Source organism: Mobula birostris, chromosome 2 (assembly GCF_030028105.1).
Source record: "Mobula birostris isolate sMobBir1 chromosome 2, sMobBir1.hap1, whole genome shotgun sequence".
In the NCBI taxonomy this organism is placed as follows: domain Eukaryota; kingdom Metazoa; phylum Chordata; class Chondrichthyes; order Myliobatiformes; family Myliobatidae; genus Mobula; species Mobula birostris.
The window spans coordinates 236,200,033-236,224,026 of record NC_092371.1 but is presented as its reverse complement, the minus strand read 5'-3'; the positions used below and the strand labels follow the sequence as shown (position 1 = coordinate 236,224,026).

The 23,994-nt window shown below is 42.1% G+C and overlaps 1 protein-coding gene across 1 annotated transcript in view; it reads left to right on the top strand.

Moving 5' to 3' along the window:
- The window catches only part of LOC140210395 (heparan sulfate glucosamine 3-O-sulfotransferase 5), a 41,189-nt gene extending 17,544 nt beyond the window's left edge, over nucleotides 1-23,645 (top strand). Inside the window, exons 2-3 of the mRNA XM_072279325.1 lie at nucleotides 2,938-3,079; nucleotides 22,611-23,645. Coding sequence (XP_072135426.1) covers nucleotides 2,973-3,079; nucleotides 22,611-23,535 — 1,032 coding nt within the window. The 5' untranslated portion in view covers nucleotides 2,938-2,972 and the 3' untranslated portion in view covers nucleotides 23,536-23,645. The remainder of the gene's footprint in view (nucleotides 1-2,937; nucleotides 3,080-22,610) is intronic.
- Nucleotides 23,646-23,994: the final 349 nt, after the last annotated feature.

Below are 23,994 nucleotides of genomic sequence, written 5' to 3'. Positions count from 1 at the left end.
CCAGAGGGAGCTGATGGACAGGTGAGGAGAAGAGAAGACAGACAGAGGAATGTGAAAAGAGAGACATGTGAGGGGGGAAGAATTACCAGAAGCTGGAGAAATCGATGTTCATATCATCAGGTTGCACCCAGATGGAAGATGAAGTGTTACTCCTTCAATCTGAAGGTGGCCTCAAGATGGCAGCAGAGGAGGCCATGGACCAACATGTAGGAATGGGAATGGGAAATAGAATTAAAATGAGTGGCCACTGCGAAAACCCTTTTTTTGTGGCAGATGAAGAAAAGGTGTTCAAAGAAGGCGGGTCTCACAGATATAGAGGAGGCTGCACAGGGAGCCCCGGATACAGCAGATGACAGACTCAGATGTTTGTGGCCCTGAAGGGCTGTGAGGGAGGAGATATAGGTGCAGTATAGTTTCATGTCATTGGTGAAGAAATAAGAGATTATACTGTGAAGAAGTTAACAGGATAAGCATTTTTTACACTTAGCATTTTGTATTCTTTATACAATGTTGAGAACTAACAAAGTGATCCGTGTCTTTCCAGTGAGACTCTTGCTATCACTCATTACATCAGGTACTTGAAGAAATTGACTTAAAGGAAATACTGTGGGCAGCTGGTTTTGGGGCTGCACTCCTGGAGATCATGGGTTGGTGGGGGGTTATTGCCCATTCAGTAAATCTCAATTTGCCACTGCCCACCTACTGGGAAATCTGAGCCCTACCCTGAAGAACAGGAGCAAAGAACAAAGTTGGGAGGACACTTATCCAGCGGCTTCTGACATTCGGTCTCAGAGTACAGAGGCAGAAGCCCAGAACTACGCAACTGTACAAAAATCTTAGGTGTATGTAAGATAATTGTGTAACGTGAAGATATTTTCAAAAATAATGAAATGTAAAGTTTCTAAATATCAGAAACAAATTCCTAAAAAGAGCAGCAAACAGTAAAAAAAAACTAAATCGAATCAATATTTGATGTGACCATGCTTTGCCTTTAAAACTGCATCAATACTCTTAGATACACTGTTGTGCAGTTTTGGTAGGTTGTTCCAAGCATCTTGGAGAACTTGCCACAGTTCTTCTGCAGACTTTGGCTGTGTGGTAAACCATGTATATATATATATATATAGATGTTGTAACTGGGTTACCTGTCTGGACATGCCCCTCTGCTGACTGCCCGTGTGGCTCCTCCCACAGACCCCTGAATAAAGGTGATTGCGCCATTGCTCCTCCTCTCAGTCCAGGGGCAGATACTCAGCATGGTGGAGGTCACATTTTACTGCTAATAAAAGCCTTTCAGTATTTACTCTACTTCCAGTCTTTTGGAGTAATTGATAGTGCATCAGGCTATCTCTCTTGCTTCTATCTTTCTAGGTCAACCCAGACAGCCTCTATGATGTTGCGATTGTTGTAGGGACCATAATCTCTGAAACCATATAAAAAATCTAGCATGCCCAAGACTTCTGCATAGTACTGTACATTGGCTTTCTATCTTCCTGTAATCAGCACAGTGGGCCAAAAAAGACCCATGGAGGGAAAAAATGGGAGATATAATGAGCATCTTATGGGAATAAGGTAAAAATTGTGCTTTTAAAACAGATGGGCTCATTGAACACAGGCCAAAAGAGCAGTAGGAGAATGTAGCACTTTGTTCAGTGCTAATCTTCGCTGATAGGTACATTGCAATCTGCAGAACTCATTCCAAGTGGCTTCAGCTTCACACAGAAGTTCATAGTGATATTAAAACTAATTTTTCGCTAATGACCTTCCACTGTGAATCAAAATTGGAGTAGCTTGAACCATCAAACTGGATTACCAAATTTTGTGTGGTAGGGAGGGTGGAACTAATTATGGAAGGTGGAGAATGCTAAGAGATTCAATGTCTGCTGCAATGAAAACTGGATTCAACATTCAACCTGGAGAATTTGAGGGGGCTTCCGGGAGTCTCAAGTGCCTGGTAAAATGGCACCGTTTTAAACCATAACAACACTCCATTAAATGTTGTTGGTCTGCCAGCATATCAGGATGTCCGTGGAGGAATGCTGCCCTCTGGCAGGTTCCAGACTGCAGGAGTATGTGCCGAGTGATGCACTGAAGCTCGGTGCAGCCACCACAAGGACTCAGTAGGGGAGGACCGCACCTACTGTGCAGGGAGGGGCCTCTATTATCCTCGTGGTATACCACCCCAGAGGGCCACACGAGTGACAGTACTGCTATTGATGCGTACAAATGGAACAGAACAGTATGGAAAGCTTTGACTATGAATGTAAGAATGAAATAATATTGAAAGGTTTATTCTTGCAAATAATTTTTTTTAACTTAGGAATAAAGTTTATTTTGTTAAAAAAGTTAAAACTTTCTCATATTAAAGGCAAAAGTTAGTTCTTAATATAGAGAAGGCACAAAAAAACAGCATAAAGTCACAGCATCGTCGAAAGACACAGCACAGAAACGGGTCTTTCAGCCCATCCAGTCCCTGCACAATTGGTAAGAGTTGCTAAAAGAGAAACATAGAAACATAGAAAATAGGTGCAGGAGTAGGCCATTCAGCCCTTCGAGCCTGCACCGCCATTCAGTATGATCATGGCTGATCATCCAACTCAGAACCCTGTACCTGCCTTCTCTCCATACCCCCTGATCCCTTTAGCCACAAGGATAGAAACATGGAATGCTTGCAAATTAGCATTCTTCATTACTTTTAAAATGTAACAGGCTAACTGATGAGTAGACTTTCCGGGAACCTTCACACCAAATCATTATTCTTCATTGTGGGAGAAACGTATTGATCTAATGGATTATCTACGAGTTCCTTTTGTTCAAAGAAGTATGTGCTTACTTAACCTTTGAAAACCATATGATTGATTGACTGACTTCAAATTAATGGCAGTTCATGAATTTTCACATTTTCTGATAGGTGCTTTTACTGTCTGGTCACTGCAGGCTGAAGAAGCAGTCTTGAAGATTGATGGAGGGCCATGCTATTCAAACAGCAGGCGTTGCTGAGACAGAAGCTCTTGTTGCTGGGCAGCCTTGCTGTTGGAAGTCTCTTATACATAGTCGCCAGAGTTGGGAACTTGGATAGGTTAGTGCATTTATTTTCTTTTTCACATTCAATGAATGATATTTGTGTATTGAAATGTATTGCTTGTATGCTGCTGTGCATTTAATAAGTTCCGGTCGAATGTGCTTTTCCAGTGTTGTGCCTTATTTGACATAGCAGTTAGATGTGGTTTCGTGCCAACAATTTCAGGGTTTAGACGGCCCTCCAGGGAAGGCAAGGTGCTTCCCCAGAAAAATGTGAGTGCCAGTTAGTGATGTTTTCAGAGCAGATTCGTCGGATGCTTCCACCAATTCCAGGCATGACATGGAGGGAAGCGATGGGAGAGAAGAATCAGAAAAACACACACACACACACTTTTCTTAAATTGATAGTTTTATGATAAATTTATTTTATTTCATTTATTTAGCGATACAGTGCAGATTAGGCCCTTCTGGCCCTTCAGCCGTGCCCCAACAACCCTGATTAACCCTAACCTAACAACAGGATATTTAGAATCACCAATGTACCTACCCAGTACCTGTTTGGGTTGTGGGAAGAAACCAGAGCACCCTAGAAAAACCCATGTGGTGGTCACGGGGAGGATGTACAGTGACTCCTTGCAGACGGTGCTGGAATTGAACCCGAAACTCCAGAATGCCACGAGCTGTAATAGCATTGCACTATGCTCCAAAATATTGCAAAAATATCTTCAAGCATATTGCATAAAACAAGACTCTAGATGTTGTAAAATTCTGAATTAAATTTGCAGATTTAAGGTATACCTTCAATATGCTAGAGATATTCAGCAGAAATTATTCATACAATTTCACTGTAAGCATATAAAGATGGTATTTCTTATGAATCCTCTGCAAAATTATGAGCTATTTTCTGTGTGTTACTAACCATTATGCCACCAGCGTTTAGGGCAGCAATGAAGATCCTCCATCTCTGGTAGTGTTCAGGGCTTCATTCACCGTGTCGGTAGCTTCCTCTGATTTTCACTACTATCAGTCATGCAAGTCCTGGGTGGAGACTCAGGAATACCATAGCATGCAGAAGTAGAACAACTCTTCCTTGCTGTTTCCATATCAAATCTTTTTTGACTGTTCAGTGTCGTTAGCCCAGAGCTTAACCCCCAAACCTGGAACACCAGTGGACCACTCTTAGTCTGGCCTCTACCCTTTGACCTGTTTGATATGGATGAGCCTACCAAGAGCCAAAGCAAAAAGCCCTGTCTCCAGCTGACATTACTCTCCAGGTCATTGTGGCACACAAGCCTCCAAACCACAAGGTGGTAGACCTCTTGGAGGAGCGACTTTGTGGGGCTACCTTTAACATAATCAATTCTTCACTCTGTCCGGCATTTTATTTGTATGGAACACAGTTGTCTCTTGTAAAATCTCCAGATTCATCTATGATTGCTGTCCGTCCATCGTCATCATCGAGGAAGTCCTCAACACCATTGGTGAAGGTGTCAAGACGAGCAATTGATTTGGATTTAAGTGAGGGAGAGTTGCGCAGTGTCAGCCTCACTCTCTCTTCCCAATTCCCATCTGGATCCAGTGGTAAGACAAGAGTTGAGACGGCTGGAGATGGGACTAGGCGCAGTGGATGACCAGGACGTCTTCTGTGTCTTGTCCTGCTCTACACATTCCACAACGCTTGCAGAGACCGCCTTCTTGACTGTTGGTCCTTCCATTGGTCTCGTTCGCTCAATCCACCGGAGTCTGTCTTCACATGCTGGGATAGACAACTCCCTACCTCACTGACGGTTTGAGACCCGTCGGCTACCCTCACCTGGTTTAGCTGGCTTGTCGAAGCTGTTGCCCGGGGTGTGGCTGCTGTCCCATGCAAACAGCTATGAGGAGCCACAGGTGAGAGCTGAGTGCCAGGTGGGGACCAAAGGTGGATTAACGGCCTTGAAAATATTCCCCACCAGAGGTGCTACCCCTCCCTGACATCCTGTACACCCTATGATAAAAGCAAAACAAGTTCCAATCCCCTTTGCTGTAGAATTTCCTTCCTGCAGGGGCAGAGAATTTAAGTACAGGACACAAGTCCTTGATTAGAGAGCCCTCATGCACTGTTCGTTGAAAGAACTAAAACTACATATTTTATCATAGCAGACCATTGGACAGGCGTCCAGAGAAGATTAACCATTTCTAGGTGAAAGCAGGTGCTATCCAGGTAGCAATTTCATCAATGTTACTACCATTCTAATATTTTTCTCCAAGAGACTTTATCAGGCATGCAAGGCTGGAAAGTGGATGACAGAAGGGCATGGTTGCTTTACCATTTGTACTATAGCACCAATGGCCATCTTGAAAGAACGTCCATACCAAGTAAAGCACAGAGAACAACTAGATGAATCTAAAATGTAGTCGGGCCTGTTACGGAGACAGGAGCATAGGTATATCAAAGGGATGGACAGGTATTAGAGAGTTATGGAATACTAGAGCACAGAAATAAGCCCTTCAGCCCATCTAGTCTATAGCTGCCTAGTCCTATCTATCTGCACCTAGACCATAGCCCTCCATACCTCTCCCATCCATGTACCTATCCAAATTTCTCCTAAATGTTACAATTGAGCTTGCATCTACGGCTTGTTCCACACTTGCCCCACCCTCTGAGCGAAGAAGATCCCCCCCCAGATTTACCTTAAATATTTTATCTTTCACCCTTAAACTATGACCTCTAGTGAGGGCAGTGCACAAGAGAGAGATGAAGTAACAGGAGCAAGATCCAGACCAAAAACATAAAAAGTATGCACTGAATTGGCCCCAAAATGAAATATTATATTGACCTGTTTATGTAGAGCTTACTAAGATGCATACATCCTAGAAAAGAATGGAGAATAGAGGGGACTTGGGGTTGTGGTTGGACAAGATTAATCAGAACCCATTGTTTGCTTTTCCTCTTTTGTGCCTTGTGGCACATCAGGCAGCATTTTTGCCATTTTCGTAGCATTTGACTGTTTTTTCATGAGGCCAAGTTGCTAGCTCGATGCTCAAGCCAGCAAGGATGGAAAGCGTACAAGGAGCCGGCCGGATTCGAACTCAGAACCATTCGCCTCAAAGTTCGGTGCTGATGCCACTACCTACCAGCCAGCACAGTGTCCACCACCCATATATAAGTAAAACTAATAGAATTTAAAAATAATGATCCAAAATAGGAGGAAAAATTGTACTATATTTTAGGACCGATCCACCCACCAAGCACTCATGCATAATGATATTTGTTTTCCTTAATAAATGCATCTCATTCAAATCCCAGGTCAGACAAGAAGTGTTTTATTGTTCTCTGTCTGACCACACCCCAACCTTCACCATCATCACCAATTCCTATAGAAAATCCACAATGAAGACTTTTAACCTGTTCATCACAAAGAAAGAAGAAATAAAACGGGAGGTGTGGGCTTACCATTACTGGCATTTTGCATGGGGAAAGGGGAGAGTAGTAAATTCTGGCTTGATTGATCAGCGGCACTGACGCCTGACAGATAGATGGTCTTAGCCTACTGCTGCACTGACACGAAGCATGTGTCAAACATTTCACAAGCAGTTTGACACCAAATGAGTTCAGATCGTCACATTCTCTCTCACTTTCAATTACAGTATTTCAAATATGGCCAGCAGGAATTTCAAAGTTTCAAAGATTCAAAGTACATTTATTATCAAAGTATGTATACAGTATACAACCCTGACATCCATCTTCCCCACAGGCAGTCACGAAACGAAAAAGAACCATGGAGCCAACCCGTTCAAAGAAAAGCATCAAACATTAAACCCCTCTCCCCTGCGCAAACGGCAACAAGAAAAAAAAATACAAGTGAAAACGCAGAATATAAAACACAATATCAAAAGGCATATTTCAGTTCTGCTCAGCTCAATGTTCATTATCTGCAGGCTGCCCTGATTCAAAAATTGCCCAGAGGTAGTAACAAGAAAGAGAGACCAGAACGAGAACTGGAACCAGAACACATCATAAGCCTGAATTAGAATCCAAATCTACAATCCACATCGATTAATTCTTGCTCCTTCACTACAGAGCAGCAGCATCAAGAGAGAGCGAAAAAGAGATCGTGGTATTTTCTAAACTTAGAAGTGCGTTGTGGGTAACTATCTATGATAACAACCACATCAATAGAAATACATTTTCACAAAGTTTCTCCATTTGTTTTGTTTTAAAAAAAAGTTGCAATTAACCTGAGAGTATCCACATTTAGGTGGCCTTATTTTCGAGGGATAAAGAAACTCAAAATGGATTCACTGAACATTTATACAAAGTTGTGTGACGTTAGTAGCTTCAAAATTAATGATTTTTACTTTAATTATGGATTACAGCTGTCGGGTTTACATAGAAACATAGAAAATAGGTGCAGGAGTAGGCCATTCGGCCCTTCGAGCCTGCACCGCCATTTATTATGATCATGGCTGATCATCCAACTCAGAACCCTGCACCAGCCTTCCCTCCATACCCCCTGATCCCCGTAGCCACAAGGGCCATATCTAACTTCCTCTTAAATATAGCCAATGAACTGGCCTCAACTGTTTCCTGTGGCAGAGAATTCCACAGATTCACCACTCTCTGTGTGAAGAAGTTTTTCCTAATCTCGGTCCTAAAAGGCTTCCCCTTTATTCTCAAACTGTGACCCCTCATTCTGGACTTCCCCAACATCGGGAACAATCTTCCTGCATCTAGCCTGTCCAATCCCTTTAGGATTTTATACATTTCAATCAGATCCCCCCTCAATCTTCTAAATTCCAACAAGTACAAGCCCAGTTCATCCAGTCTTTCTTCATATGAAAGTCCTGCCATCCCAGGAATCAATCTGGTGAACCTTCTTTGTACTCCCTCTATGGCAAGGATGTCTTTCCTCAGATTAGGGGACCAAAACTGCACACAATACTCCAGGTGTGGTCTCACCAAGGCCTTGTACAACTGCAGTAGTACCTCCCTGCTCCTGTACTCGAATCCTCTCGCTATAAATGCCAGTATACCATTCGCCTTTTTCACCGCCTGCAGTACCTGCATGCCTACTTTCAATGACTGGTGTATAATGACACCCAGGGCTCGTTGCACCTCCCCTTTTCCTAATCGGCCACCATTCAGATAATAATCTGTTTTCCTATTTTTGCCACCAAAGTGGATAACTTCACATTTATCCACATTAAATTGCAACTGCTATGAATTTTCCCACTCACCCAACCTATCCAAGTCACCCTGCATCCTCTTAGCATCTTCCTCACAGCTAACACTGCCGCCCAGCTTCGTGTCATCCGCAAACTTGGTGATGCTCATCCAATTCATTAATATATATTGTAAACAACTGGGGTCCCAGCACTGAACCTTGCGGTACCCCACTAGTCACTGCCTGCCATTCTGAAAAGGTCCCATTTATTCCCACTCTTTGCTTCCTGTCTGCTAACGAATTCTCTATCCACATCAATACCTTACCCCCAATACCGTGTGCTTTAAGTTTGCACACTAATCTCCTGTGTGGGACCTTGTCAAAAGCCTTTTGAAAATCCAAATATACCACATCCACTGGTTCTCCCCTATCCACTCTACTAGATACATCCTCAAAAAATTCTATGAGATTCGTCAGACATGATTTTCCTTTCACAAATCCATGCTCACTTTGTCCGATGATTTCACCGCTTTCCAAATGTGCTGTTATCACATCTTTGATAACTGACTCCAGCAGTTTCCCCACCACCGACATTAGGCTAACCGGTCTATAATTCCCCGGTTTCTCTCTCCCTCCTTTTTTAAAAAGTGGGGTTACATTAACCACCCTCCAATCCTCAGGAACTAGTCCAGAATCTAACGAGTTTTGAAAAATTATCACTAATGCATCCACTATTTCTTGGGCTACTTCCTTAAGCACTCTGGGGTGCAGACCATCTGGCCCTGGGGATTTATGATTTATCTGCCTTTAATCCCTTCAATTTACCCAACACCACTTCCCTACTAACATGTATTTCGCTCAGTTCCTCCATCTCACTGGACCCTCTGTCCCCTACTATTTCTGGAAGATTATTTATGTCCTCCTTAGTGAAGACAGAACCAAAGTAATTATTCAATTGGTCTGCCATGTCCTTGCTCCCCATAATCAATTCACCTGTTTCTGTCTGTAGGGGACCTACATTTGTCTTTACCAGTCTTTTCCTTTTTACATATCTATGGGTTTGAGGGAAAGCCATGATAATGGATTTTTCAGAGCAGTGTATGTGCATGTATAAATGACTAGACAATCTAGCAAAGGGAACAAAAGTCCAACGAATGTTAATCAATAGTAGAAAGAGGAAACTGTTGGATCTTGAAAAGTAAATTGATATATTTCACTAACTGCTCCCACTGTTACCAGCAATAAATAGGAAGTTGTAATTTATGATTAGAATCAATAAATCTTTAATGAAATCCATTTCTGTAATTGTTCTGTTAGGCAGACATACTCAATAATTTAACCAGAAATTTAATGTAGATATGTCAGCTGTTTCTCATAAACTGACACCATGTTAAGATGATTTAAAACTAATTTCTTTCATTATTACATATGATGAAGAAGGCTTGGTATTTTTTCTGTTCCTCATCAAAGGACTTTGCGTACTTCTGATCTCACAGATTGAATCAGCTCGGCACTTTGAGTAATAGAGTGATTGAAAAGTACTGTGTAGAAACAGGCCCTTCGGCCTATCTAGCTGTGCCCAACCATTTAAACTGCCCACTCCCATCGATCTGCATTGGGACCAAAGCCCTCCTTTCCCCTACCATCCATATACCCACCCAAACTTCTCTTAAACATTGAAATCAGTTCACATGCACCACTTACGCTGGCAGTTCATTCCACAATCTCACAGCCCTCTGAGTGAAGAAAGATTACCCTCATGTTCCCCTTAAGCTTTTCACCTTTCATCCTTAACCTATGATCTCTAGTTGTAGTCCCACTCAACCTCAGTGGAAAAAGCCCGCTTGCAATTACCCCTCATAATTTTGTATACCTCTATCAAATTTCCCCTGAATCTTCTAAATTCTAAGGAATAAATTCCTAGCCTATTCAATCTTTCCTTATAACTCAGGTCCTCCAGTCCCATCAACATCCTTGTAAATTTGTACTCTTTCAGCCTTATTTACGTCTTTCCTGCACAAAATCCTCCAAATTAGGCCTCACCAACGTCTTATACAACTTCAACATAACAACCCATCTCCTGTGCTCTGATTTATGAAGCACAATATGCCAAAAGCTTTCTTTATGACCCTCTCTACCTGTGTCGCCACTTTCAATCGATTATGGACCTGTATTCCCAAATCCCTTTGTTTGAGCATATACCTCAGTGTCCACCATTTACTGTGTAAGACCTACCCTGGTTGGTCCTACTGAAGTGCAACACCTCACACCTGTCTGCGTTGAATTCCATATGTCCTTTTTCAGTCCAATTTTTCCAGTTGTTGCAGATCCCTCTACAAACCATGATAACCTTCCTTGCTGTCCACTACACCCCCAGTCTTGGTTTCATTGCAAACTTGCTGAGCCAGTTAACCATGTTATCATCCAGATCATTGATACAGATGACAAACAACAACAGACCCAGCACTGATCCCTGCAGCACACCACTACTCACAGGCCTGGTGATCGTCCTGTGAAAATGAATTAGAATCAGAATCAGAATCGAGTTTATTATCACTAGTACATGCTGTGAAATGTGTTGTTTTGGGACAGCAGTACAGTGCAATACATAAAAATAAATGAATAAATGTAACACACACGATATATATGTGTAGTGCCAAAAGAGAGCAGAAGAAAGAAAAAAATAGTGTGGCAGTGGTCATGGGTTGGTTCATTGACCATTCAGAAATCTGATGACAGATGGGGAGAAGATGTTCCTAAATCATTGAGTGTGTATCTTCAGGCTTCTGTTCCTCTTCCCTGAGATAGTAGCAATGAAAAGAGGGTATGTCCTCGGTGATGGATACCACCTTTTTTAGGCACCACTCTTTGAAGATGTCCTCAGTACTCATGATGGAGCTGGCTGACTTTGCAACCCTCCGCAGCCTTTTCTAATCCTGTGCTGGGGCCCCTCCAAGCCAGATGATTATGCAACAATTATGGGTTGCTGGTTATGAATATCCGTTAGTCTTGCGAGACAATGGATCCGGGCATGGAAAGTCTCCCCTCTCCACGACACCGATGTTGTCCAAGGGAAGGGCAAGGGCTGATACAGCTTGGCACCAGTGCCGTCGCAGAGCAATGTATGGTTAAGTGCCTTGCTCAAGGACACAACACATTGCCTCGGCTGGGGCTTGAACTCACGACCTTCAGGTCGCTAGTCCAATGCCTTAACCACTTGGCCACGTGCCTACAACAATGGTATGAATATCATATAGATCCTGTTATGTCCAGATCATGTTTTTTATTTATGACAGGACATTCAATTAAAGACATTCTGAACTTGGGAATTATTTGCTTTCTGGAAGTTCTATTTTCATCACAGAGGATTGAGGTCTTATAGGGTGGCGGAGTGGAGCTACGTCTCTACCAAAGGAGGTGTAAAGTTCTTCTCTCCGCTAGCCTGCAGGTCACCCTTGGGCAAGGTGTAGCACCTGCTTAGCCACCGATCACGGTCATGTGAATCCATAGCAACAGGTGGTGGATGGTCATATGAGCAGCTGGCGCATTTCACAAGTCCTGGTTATGCGACCACTGACACCAGGCAGAGAATTTCTGAAGAGTATTGATAATGGCAGGTGTCACCCGCCGTGTAAAGACACTGCTCAGAAGGAGGCAATGGCAAACCGCTTCTGTAGAAAAATTTGTCAAGAACAAACATGGTCACTGCAAGACCATGATCGTCTACGTCATACAACATGAAACATAACAAGCGAGGAGTGAGGTCCTGCTCTAGAAGGAATGACATTAATTACCTCGGGCTTTATTCATCACCAGTGGGTAAAGTGCTCAGGTCAACTCTTGTGCATGTAGAGCAATGAACAGAAAAACACATTAGATCCATGGGGAACATTCTAACTGTCTGCAACACCGTCTGGTAAAGGGAGAGGGGCTACTGCACAGGATCAAAACAAGCTGCAGAGAGTTCTATATTTAGTCACTAGCTTCTGTAGTATACAGGAAATCTTCAAGAAGCGATGCTTCAAAAAGGTGGCATCAATCATTAAGGACCCCCATCACCCAGGACATGCCTTGTTCTCATTGCTGCCATCAGGTAGGAGGTACAGAAGCCTGAAGGCACTCACTCAGTGATTCAGGAACAGCTTCTTCCCCTCTGTCATTCAATTTCTAGATGGATATTGAACCCATGGACATTACCTCACTACTTTTTTTATTTCTATTTCTGCATCACTTGAACTTAACTATTTAATATATAAAAACATACTGTAATTCACAGTGGTTTTCCCTTTTATTATGTATCGCACTTTACTGCTGCCGCAAAGACAACAAAATTCACAACGTATGCCAGTGATAATAAACCTGATTCTGACTCTGAATGGAGGAGTAGCTGTGACTTATTTCTATTCAGTTTATTGCTTGGGGATTGTTAGATACGCCGTAGAAATAAGAAATAGAGTTTATCGAAGGAGCAAATGGAGAAATAAACAGAATTAGAGAGCCAAAATTGACCTGGGAATTTAAAAAGAACAGCAGCCAAAGCGGAGAGTAGCAGTAAAAAGAACTGCTTCAGACACATATGACAGGGGAAAAGCAGACTCGGAGAGCAAAGTATAAAGGATGCAAAATGGCTCGCGACAGAGGACAACTAATAAATATTCTGAATGACAATTCTTCAAAGATGCGAGCACATGTCCTGGCTGAATACCAAGTACCCAAGTAAGATCAAATATTTTGCTATATTAAAGGGATGTGAATATTATGTAGGTAAATGGACATAAAATGTATAAATCCCAGAAGATAGCTAGCAGTTAATTCAACATTAACAAAGACTAGGTTTGGATCTCTGTTATTTTTCTGATCTTTACGATTCTTCCGGGGTTCAAGAATGGCAAACAGTCTTAATTCTTAATGTTTGTTCATTTTAGACCACAAGACTGTAAGATATTCGAGCAGAAGTAGGCTATTCGGCCCATCGAGTCTGCTCCGCCATTCAATCATGGGCTTATCCAATTCTTCCAGTCATCCCCACTCCCCTGCTTTCACCCCATACCCTTTGATGCCCTGGCTAATCAAGAACCTATATCTCTGCCTTAAATACACCCAGTGACCTGGCCATCACAGCCACTCATTTAAATAAGTTTGAAGTTTAAATAGACATGCAAACACTAATAGACCAAGTAGAGAGCTGAGAAGCAAAACAGGGATGAACGAAGGTGAAGATAAAAAAGAGAAAACAAAGATGGCTCCTTTGAAAAGTCCATCGTCTTTTATAAACCAGAAAACAGAAGGTTCCTTAGATAAGACTAAACCAATCACTGGTTGTACAGTTACATCATGTGGGTAATGTGCTAATACTTAGCCAATGAAAAATGAGAAAGTTAATAAACCATTAGTTTAACCACTATATGGCTCTCTGCCAGTAAGTGGGAATGAGCCACCACATACTTTGAAATGTACACAAGTTTATTAAAAAGTACAAATGATTAAACTACAATTTCAGTCTTACATTAATTCATCTAATATCTTATAAAGAGTAATTTTGGCTCTCTAATTCTGTTTATTTCCAACACTAGGGAGGAGATTCAGCAATCATTATTCAATTCAAGTTTAATTGTCATTCAACCATACATGAAAACTCATGAATACAACCAAACCAGACAGTGTTACTTTGGGGTCAAAGTGCAAAACACAGTACTAACGGTCACACAGAACAAAGCACAAATAGTATCACAATCACGCAATAAAAAAGTCCCACAACCTGATCCATCAATTCACAGTCGACCACAATAAAGCCCATCTCCTACCAAGTAAACACTGGGGGGCCCAAAGCCCATCTCCTACCGAGTAAACACTGGGGGGCCCAAAGCCCATCTCCTACCGAGTAAACACTGAGGGGGGCAAAGACCATCTCTGGCTGAGTAAACACTGGGGGGGCAAAGCCCATCTCTGGCCAAGTAAACTCTGGGGGGGCAAAGCCCATCTCTGGCTGAGTAAACACTGGGGGGCGGGCCCAAAGCCCATCTCTGGTCGAGTAAACACTGGGGAGGGGGCCCAAAGCCCATCTCCTGCCGAGTAAACACTGGGGGGGGGGCCCAAAGCCCATCTCCCGCCGCGTAAACACTGAGAGGAGGCAAAGCCATCTCTGGCTGAGTAAACACTGGGGGGGCAAAGCCCATCTCTGGCTGAGTAAACACTGGAGGGCTCAAAGTCCATCTCCAGCCAAGTAAACACTAGGCGGCCCGAAGTCTATCTCTGGCTGAACAAACACTTGGGGGGGGGGGGGCGGCCAGCACAGCCTGGACACCCCACCACCACCAACTTTACCACCCCCCCCCCACACACACACACACACACACACACTCCCCCCCTCCCCCAGCGCAATAAAATCGATTGACACAGCTAAACCTGAGAGAGAAATATTGTGTTTCTGGAGCACTGCTCACAACCTTGAAACATCCCATACAGCCAATGAACAAACTCTGAAATACCATCAACACCCAAGCAAGAGTCGTTCTCAGCAGACATGCAGTTTGCAAAGGGAATGGTCCTACTTGTCTGCCTGCTCTAATTCTCTGAGGAAATTCAGTCCATTGTTTGAAAGCTAATCTGAATGCCAGGCTTTGAAAAATTCCACACCATTCAGAGCCACAGTGTTTCAGTTAATAAATTAAGAATTACAAAAGTGTAACTAAAAGGTAACAAATGATATATACATAATTGTTGGAAGTAGTATTGACTGGAATCTACCGTTTCCATGACACATCAGCGGGATACATTCATAACTCCATTGCAAAGTGTTCAAAGTTTTAGATTGAACCAAACTGAATATTATCATTAACTTTAATTCATTGAACTCAGAAATTCAAGTACGAGTTGAACAAGGAATATTCGTGGGTCAAACTATAGACAATGAAGGGTCTAAGCCTGAAAGGTCGTCTGTTTGCTCTTTTCCATAGCTGCTGCCTGGCCTGCTGAGTTCCTCCAGCTTTTTGTGAGTGAGTGAAGTGTGTGTGTGTGTGTGTTACAACAAAAATGTGCTGTACACTTGAAGAAAATGTCAGCACTACTACTTACAGTGGATAAATAAGGTTTTGTTCCCTAGATCAGAGGAGGATATATTTACACAGGCAGCTTTGCAGTGTAGATCCTCCAAACTGATTCTTAGTGTAAGAAGCTATCAAGTGTGTTTTGAGTAGAATGGGTATTTACCTACTGGTCTTTAAAGCAATGGCCAGTGACAACATTGAAATTTAAATGAATCTCAAGAGTTGATAAATTTTCATCGAGTAGCTGGAAATCAAGAATTTGAAAGCTCATAGACATGGAACAGAAGTCAACCATTTAAAGTTCAACATTCAAATTTCTAAGTAAAACTACTATCAAAGTACTGTACACATATTCATCACTATATACTCCCTACTTAAAAATTTTTCTTTTTCACCGTGTCGCACCAGTCAGCCATTCTTGTCTGGCCATTCTTGTGGTGTCAAGCTAATGGCATGTTGGCCTTCATAACAAGGGGAGTTGAGTATAGGAGCAAAGAGGTCCTTCTGCAGTTGTACAGGGCCCTGGTGAGACCATACCTGGAGTATTGTGTACAGTCTTGGTCTCCAAATTTGAGGAAGGACATTCTTGCTATTAAAGGAGTGCAGCGTAGGTTCACGAGGTTAATTCCCGGGATGGTGGGACTATCATATGTTGAAAGATTGGAGCGACTGGGCTTGTATACACTGGAATTTAGAAGGATGAGAGGTGATCTGATTGAAACATATAAGATTATTAAGGGATTGGACACGCTAGAGGCAGGAAGCATGTTCCCAATGTTGGAGGAGTCCAGAACCAGAGGTCACAGTTTCAGAATAAGGGGTAGACAATTTAGAACAGAGTTGAGGAAAAACTTTTCACACAGAGGGTTGTGGTTCTGTAGAATGCTCTGCCTCAGAAGGCAGTGGAGGCCAATTCTCTGGATTCTTTCAAGAAAGAGTTAGACAGACCTCTTAAAGATAGTGGAGTCAAAGAATATGGGGAGAAGGCAGGAAAAGGGTACTAATTGTGGATGATCAGCCATGATCACAGTGAATGGCGGTGCTAGCTTGAAGGGCTGAATGGCCTACTCCTGCACCTATTGTCTATTGTCTATTGTCAGGATTGGTCTCCTTTCGGATTAACCGGGTCACGATATGAACGTTCCTGACTCGACACTTCGTTTTTAACGAGGCCGAGTGGCTAGCTCGATGCTCAACCCGGCACGGATGGAAACCGTGCTCGGGGGGGCGGGGGGGGCCTGACTTGGATTCAAACTCTGGAGCCTTCACTCCGGAGTCTGGCGCTGGTGCCATTGCACCACCAGCCGATTAAAAAAAGAACTATATGCTACCCTGAGATTCATTATTCACAGTAGGTACAAAGAATCACAAGATAATCAGTGAAAAACTGCACACAAAATAAAAGCTGGACAAACAACCAATGATCAAGGGACAACAAATTGTGCAAATATAAAAATAAAAACAAAATAATAATAATAAATAAATAGATAGATAGGTAAATAAATATTGAGAAGATGAGTTGTAGAGTCCTTGAAAGTGAGTCCTTACGTTGTGGCAACACAAACACAATGCTGAAGTAACTCAGCAGGCCAGGCAGTGTCTATTAAAAAGAGTACAGTCAACGTTTCGGGCTGAGACCCTTCATCAGGACTGGGAAAAAGATGAGGAGTCAGAATAAGAAAGTGGGGGAGGAGGAACCACCAGGTGATAGGTGAAACTGAGAGGGGGTGAGGGGTGAAGTAAAGAGCTGGGAAATTGATTGGTGAAGGAGATATGGGGCTGGAGAAGAGGGAGAGGAGAAAAGAGAAAGCCATGGAAGAAAGAACAGGGGGAGCACACCAGAGGGAGGTGATAGGCAGGTAAGGAGATAAGGTGAAAGGGAAATGGGAATAGGGAACAGTGAAGGGGGGGGGGCATTACCAGAAGTTCGAGAAATCGATGTTCATAGCATCACATTGAAGGTTACCCAGACGTAATATAAAGGTGTTGTTCCTCCAACCTAACTGTGCGGGTGTGGGTGTGGGGGGTGGTTGGCATTACTGGAAGTTTGAGAAATCAATGTCCATGCCATCAGGTTTGAAGCTACCCAGATAAGGTGTTGCTACTCCAACTTGAGTGACACAACCATATGTTGTGGAACCAATTCCATGTTGGGGTGAGTGAAGTTATGCACTCTGGTTCGGGAGTGATAAATGTGATGTGTATTCCAAATGAGTGCAGTGCTAATGTGCTGGAGATTCATGATACACACAGCAAAGGTGGCTCTTTGCCTGAAGCAGGTTGTCATTACACCTTGGGTCCCAAGTCACCATGATGTAAGCTGAATTAGCAGTACAAATGGGACAGTAAGTGACCGTTGCTGTTTCCAGCCAGCAATTGGCCTGTTTATGTCAATTGCACTGAGTTTAAAATCAGGGCTTGATGCTTTATGGATACATACACAGAAGAAGTGGTGACCCTGCGAAATGCATTTAACAACCTCCATCAATATGTCAATATTCCACGACGATTCTTTTACTGCACTGATTTCAGGATCCACTTTCCTGTGACCTTATCCTCCTTGTTTACAGGTATCAAGAGATAACAACTGAGAAATGATAGTGCTGACATGATATTAAAGTTGAAATACTCCCGTTTGCCCTTTAGAGTTCAATTGATACATAAGCAATCCTGCTTTGGAGCACTGGCAGAGAAACAAACATGGTCTGAATGTTAATGTGTGGTTGCAGTCAGAAAAAAAAAGATCTGCTCCATTTATGTGGCAAATTAATCAATTTTCAGAAAATTCACATCAAAACCACTGGTAATAAATTCAAACTAATATTCAGAAAATTATTAAGTATGCATGCTAAACAGCTTCCAGAAAATTGAGAATAAATCATTTAATACTGCAATGTAATACATTAGACATTTCATTTTCTCTACATTACCCTGGCCATCACTTCTGTTGAATTCTGTATACATTTCATATTGTTTAAAATGATGGTGAATAGGCTGTAGGACTTTGTGTTTTTCCTACACATTTGAAACCTCTTTGTTTTCCTGAGCTGGCACGGTAGTGTAGCGGTTAGCATAACGATTTACAGCAACCAGTTTTAAGATTGGGGTTCAATTCCCACCACTGTCTGCAGGGTGTTTCTAGGTTCTCCCCATAACCGTGAGGGTTTCCTCTGGGTGGACCAGTTTCTTCCCACGTTTCAAGGATGTACAAGTTAGGGTACGGGTGGCAGAATGGAGATACGTTTCTACCAAGGAATTATAGGGTGTTCCTTCCCTCCACTAGCCTACAGGTCATCTTTGGGCAAGGTGTAGCACCTGCTTAGCACCTCCTCCCCGCCCCACCCAGATCAGGGTCACATGAAGCCATGGGAGCAGGTGGTGGATGGTTCTATGAGCAGCTGGTGCATATCGCAAGTCTTGGCTATGCAACCACTGACGCCAGGCAGACAACCTCTGAAGAGCAATGATAATGACTGAGGCCACCTGTCTTGTACCCAGAAGAACATCCCAGCATATGAAGACAGACTCTGGCGGATTGAGCGGACGAGACCAATGGAAGGTCCAATTGTCAAGAAGGCGGTCTCTGCAAGCATTGTGGAACGTGTAGAGCAGGACAAGACACAGAAGACGTCCTGGTCATCCACTGTGCCTAGTCCCATCTCCAGCCGTCTAGACTCTGTCTTGCCACTGGATCCAGATGGGAATTGGGAAGAGAGAGTGAGGCTGACGCTGCGCAACTCTCCCTTACTTAAATCCAAATCATGCGTTAGTCTCGACACCATCATCATCATAATGGTGTGGAGGTCTTCATCGATGACAACGATGGACGAACAACAACAACAACCCAGAAGAACGCAATAGCAAACCACTTCTGTAGAAAAATTTGCTAAGAACAATCATAGTCATGGAGACCGTGATTGCCTGCGTCATACAATATGGCACATGATGATGATGATTGATGACAGGTTGGGGTTAGGGAGTTGTGGGCTTGCCATGTTGGTGTTAGAAGTGTGGTGGCACTTACAGGCTGCCAGCACATCCTCGCTGATTTAATTTGACACAAATAATGCATTTCATTGTATGATTTGATGTTTCGATGTACAGAACTATGCCTATGATTTCAGATCATTTATATGGTTTCAGATAGTATGGTCTCCACGGAGTCCTGATCTCAACATCATCAAGGCTGTCCGGAATTACCTGTAGAGACAGAAACAAGAGAGACAGCCAAAATCTGGAGCAAGTTCTCCAAGATGCTTTGAACAACCTTCCAACCAATTTACTTATAAAACTGTACCTAAGACAATTGACGTAGTTTAAAGGCAAAGGGTGGTCAGACGGAATATTGACTTGATTTAGTTTGTTCCTGTTTACTACTCTTTATGGTAATTTTTCTGATATTTAGAAACTCCTCATTTAATTATTTTTGAAGCATCTTTACGGAATTGTTTTCTATGTGCCAAAGTTTTCCACAGTTCTGTACATGTGACAAATAAAGGAAATCTTTAAACATTTTTACAAAGCTGATGGAATTCCCTTGTGGGAATAACATGCTTATCCTAAGTACAGCTCATTTGGACTAATTGATCCAGACAGACTAATCACCAAATGGGATCCACTTGCATTGAATATATCAAGGAATTTTTTTTGAATATGTTTACTGTGGTAGCATGGAGAGATCTGGGAATAGAGATCCCTAATCCCTTGAAATTGGCAGCACAGGTAGATAGGGTTGTATAGATAACTTTTGGCACATTCAGGAATTCTGGAGTTGGGATGTTATGTTGAATTTGTAGAAAATGTTAGGACTGATTCAGGTTATTGTGTGTAGCTGTGGTCACTTATCCACAGGAAAGTTTTAAATGACATTGATAAAGTACAGAGCAAATTTACAAGAATGTTACCAGAACGTGAGTTATAGGGAAAGATGGAATAGGTTTGGAACGATGAAGTGTTCTGATGAGGATATCTGGCCAAAAAGTTGATATTTTTATTCATTTCTATAGATGCTGTTTGATCTGCTGAGTTCCTCCAGCATTGTGTGTGTTGCTCTAGATTTCCAGCATCTGGAGAATCTCTTGTGTTTAGGTCAGAACTTTATTCCCTGGAGCGTAGGAGAATAAAGGGAGCTGTGGTAGAGGTATGCAAAATTATGAGGGTATATGCAAGCAGGCTTTTTCTACTAAAGTTGGGTGAAATTAGAACTAGAAGTCACAGGTAAAATGTATTTGGGAAACATTACAGGAAACTTCACTCAGAGAGTGCTAAGAGTGTGGGCAGAGTCGCCAGCGAAAGTGGTGGATGTGGGTTTAGGGGCAGTTGTTACCTCTCAACCAACAGGCTCTTGAACCAGAGGGGAGAATTTCATTGAAATTCATTTACCCCAACATTGGATTCACCACAGTCTTTTCATCTCATGTGTTCAATACTTATTGTTTATTGTTATTATTATTATTATTATTTTCTCTTTTGTGTTTGCACAGCTTGTTGCCTTTTGCACATTGGTTGTTTATGCACCTTGTTGGGTGTGGTCCTTCATTGATTCCATTATGGTACTAAGCTAACAAGAAAATGAATCTTAGTGTTGTATATGGTGACATATATACACACTTTGATAATAAATTTACTTTGACTTTTGAATTTTGGAGTAATTTTACTGTTCAGTTGAGTGTGAGGGGAAATTGAAGACATGACTGCAAGTCTTTTGCAGCCTATCAATTTCCAGTTCTCAATGAAGGGGGAGCAAACCATGAGGAACTAGATCGTCTGAGGAATCATTTTGGCAATTTAATATTTTAGAGAAGTTGATGACCTGTCATTTCACTTGTGTAATTATGGAAGGCCTGCATTTCCCAGGCCTTAGGAAACCTAGCAGTTGAACTAAGTTAAGGGTGTAGATAAGTATCTTTACTACCCTGCCTCTAGGGCAAGTGAAGCAGATGTGGTTACCACCTCTGCAGTATTTCAACCAAGAGGCCAACCATTGGACAAACTTGTCCAGGGTTACATACTAATTAGAGGATGGGATAATTGCCGCTGGGGATACTGAACAAAGTATCACTTGAATTGAAAACCTCCTCCCTGCATTTGGTTCGTAGATAGTTCCCATTTGACTTTGCCCATCCTGACCCAGACATCTTCCCTTCACCCCCCGCTCCATCCACTTAACTCACAACTGTATCAATGCTTGCATTTCTTCAGTAGAAATCAGATCATTTCTACTGAAGAAATGATTATTTGCGCTTTGAAGATAACTCCATGCTTTTTGTATTAAGATTAGCTTTTCATTTGTCACATGTATCTCAAAACATCAAAACATACAGTGAAATATGTTGCTTGCATCAAATCAAATCAGCAAATGTTGTGCTGGGCAGGCTGCAAAGTGTCGCCACATTTCAGGTGCCAACATAGCATTCCCACAACTCACTAACCCCAACCATATGCCTTTGGATTTCGGGAGGAAACTGGAGCACCCAAAGGAAACACACACAGTCATGGGGAGTGCATACAAACTTCTTAAAGGCAGCAGTGGAAATTGGTCCCTGATCAATAATTGCTGGTGCAGTATTAGTGTTATGATAACCGGTATGCTATTTATTAAGAAAAGATCAAATGCTAGATAGAACAATGAAGGTGTTGTGATGTGAACAAAGTCACAGGAGATACACTGAAGCTGGTGGATGCAGAAGTTTTTTCAGCACAATGAGCAGATATTCCAGACACTCTTGTAAGAAGAGGCCTCTCGACCCAATACTACATGACATCACGGCATTTTTATATGCTAAAGATCAAAGGTAACAGTGGGATAATTCTATAGTTACAAAGTATTCTGAGATTCTTTTTCCTAAGTACTGTATGCCCACATGAAAAATAATCTCAGGGTTGTATGTGGTGATGTGTATGTATCTTGACAATAAATTTTACTTTGAACTTTAAACTTTTGATCTACAATGCATCCTTTGAATTACATATAGTTTTCACACACCTCCTTCGCACCCAGACTCCAGACACCCAAAATGAATGTTAATCTCCTCCAACCCTGGCCCACATTAATGCATATACAGACATCTGAGGTCTAATTGTTCTGAGCTGCATTTTAGATTCAATCCGCAATCCACATTCAAATCTGAAGATTGGTTGCTGGTGAAATTAATATTTGCTGAATCCCCTAACTAAAGAATACACAATAACAGAGGGAAAGATTTTGCTTTCACGGAGTAATGAATGATATCATCTACAGAACACTAAGACTGTAAAAGCATAACTATACTGTATGTTTTTCTATATAAATATATTGCTTTATGTGTATCATATTAACAGTGCAGTGTCATCACTGGATGATCACAACGTTTTGACAATAAATATGATCTCATTGCCCTTGCTTGCTTTATTGCAGACTCCAGCCTGCGTGTCCCATTGAAGATCAGTTTGGGGACCAAGACCAGATCATGCTCCGTGCTCTGCAGTACAAGCGTGGCTCATCATATGACCTGCGCAAAGGCAACATGACAAAGGAACAGATCAGGCTGCAAAACATGGTGCAACAACTTCCTCAGGCCATTATTATCGGTGTTCGCAAGGGCGGAACTCGTGCCCTGCTTGAGATGCTCAACCTGCACCCGGCGGTGGTCAAAGCATCGCAAGAGATACACTTCTTTGACAACGACGGAAACTACGCTAAGGGTATCGAGTGGTATAGGAAAAAAATGCCCTTTTCCTACCCTTACCAGATCACCATTGAGAAAAGTCCAGCATACTTCATCACCGAGGAAGTCCCTGAGAGGATCTACAAGATGAACTCGTCCATCAAACTGCTGATCATTGTGCGTGAGCCAACAACTCGAGCCATCTCAGATTACACGCAGGTCTTGGAGGGAAAGGAAAGGAAGAATAAAACTTACTACAAGTTTGAAAAGCTCGCAATTGACCCCAGCACCTGTGAGGTAAACACTAAATATAAAGCTGTGAGAACTAGCATATATACTAAGCATCTGGAGAGATGGCTCAAGTTCTTTCCCATTGAACAGTTCCACATTGTGGACGGTGATCGTCTCATAACTGAGCCATTGCCTGAACTCCAGTTGGTGGAGAAGTTTCTCAATCTAACGCCCAGGATAAGCCAATACAACTTGTACTTTAACTCCACAAGAGGCTTCTACTGTCTGCGGTTTAACATTGTATTTAATAAATGTCTGGCAGGCAGCAAGGGACGGATACACCCCGAAGTGGACTCGCTGGTCGTTAATAAGCTGCACAAGTTTTTTCATCCATTCAATCAGAAGTTTTATCAAATCACCGGAAGGTCGTTCAGTTGGCCATAAGAAAAAATGAGCCTTGCGACACTTGGTGTTGATGTAAAGCAAATATTGTCAAGTGATATCCAATACTTTCAACTGTTGACATATAACAGTACTCAAATGTTCCAGCAGATGGGTCGATGTGTAGCTGATGATAAAAGAATTTGTTATCAATAAGACATACTAAAAAAATTATGTTTTAGGATTTTATATTTTCTTCCATTTGACTATTTTGCTAATAGGTTAATATGAGTGTAAAGCAGAGAACACCGTTTTATTATCATATCTACTGTTTTCTTATAAATCTGGCAAAGGGAACAAAATGGATTATTAAGTTTATTTTTTAGAAATCTGCTGCTAAATCAAATAGGCAGTAATAAATAGATCACAGCCTACCTTAAGAATAGATTAATGGTTATCATTATCTTTTAATCTGCATGTGTGTTGTTTGTCACTTTGTCCAATTTGAGACAACACAGTCCA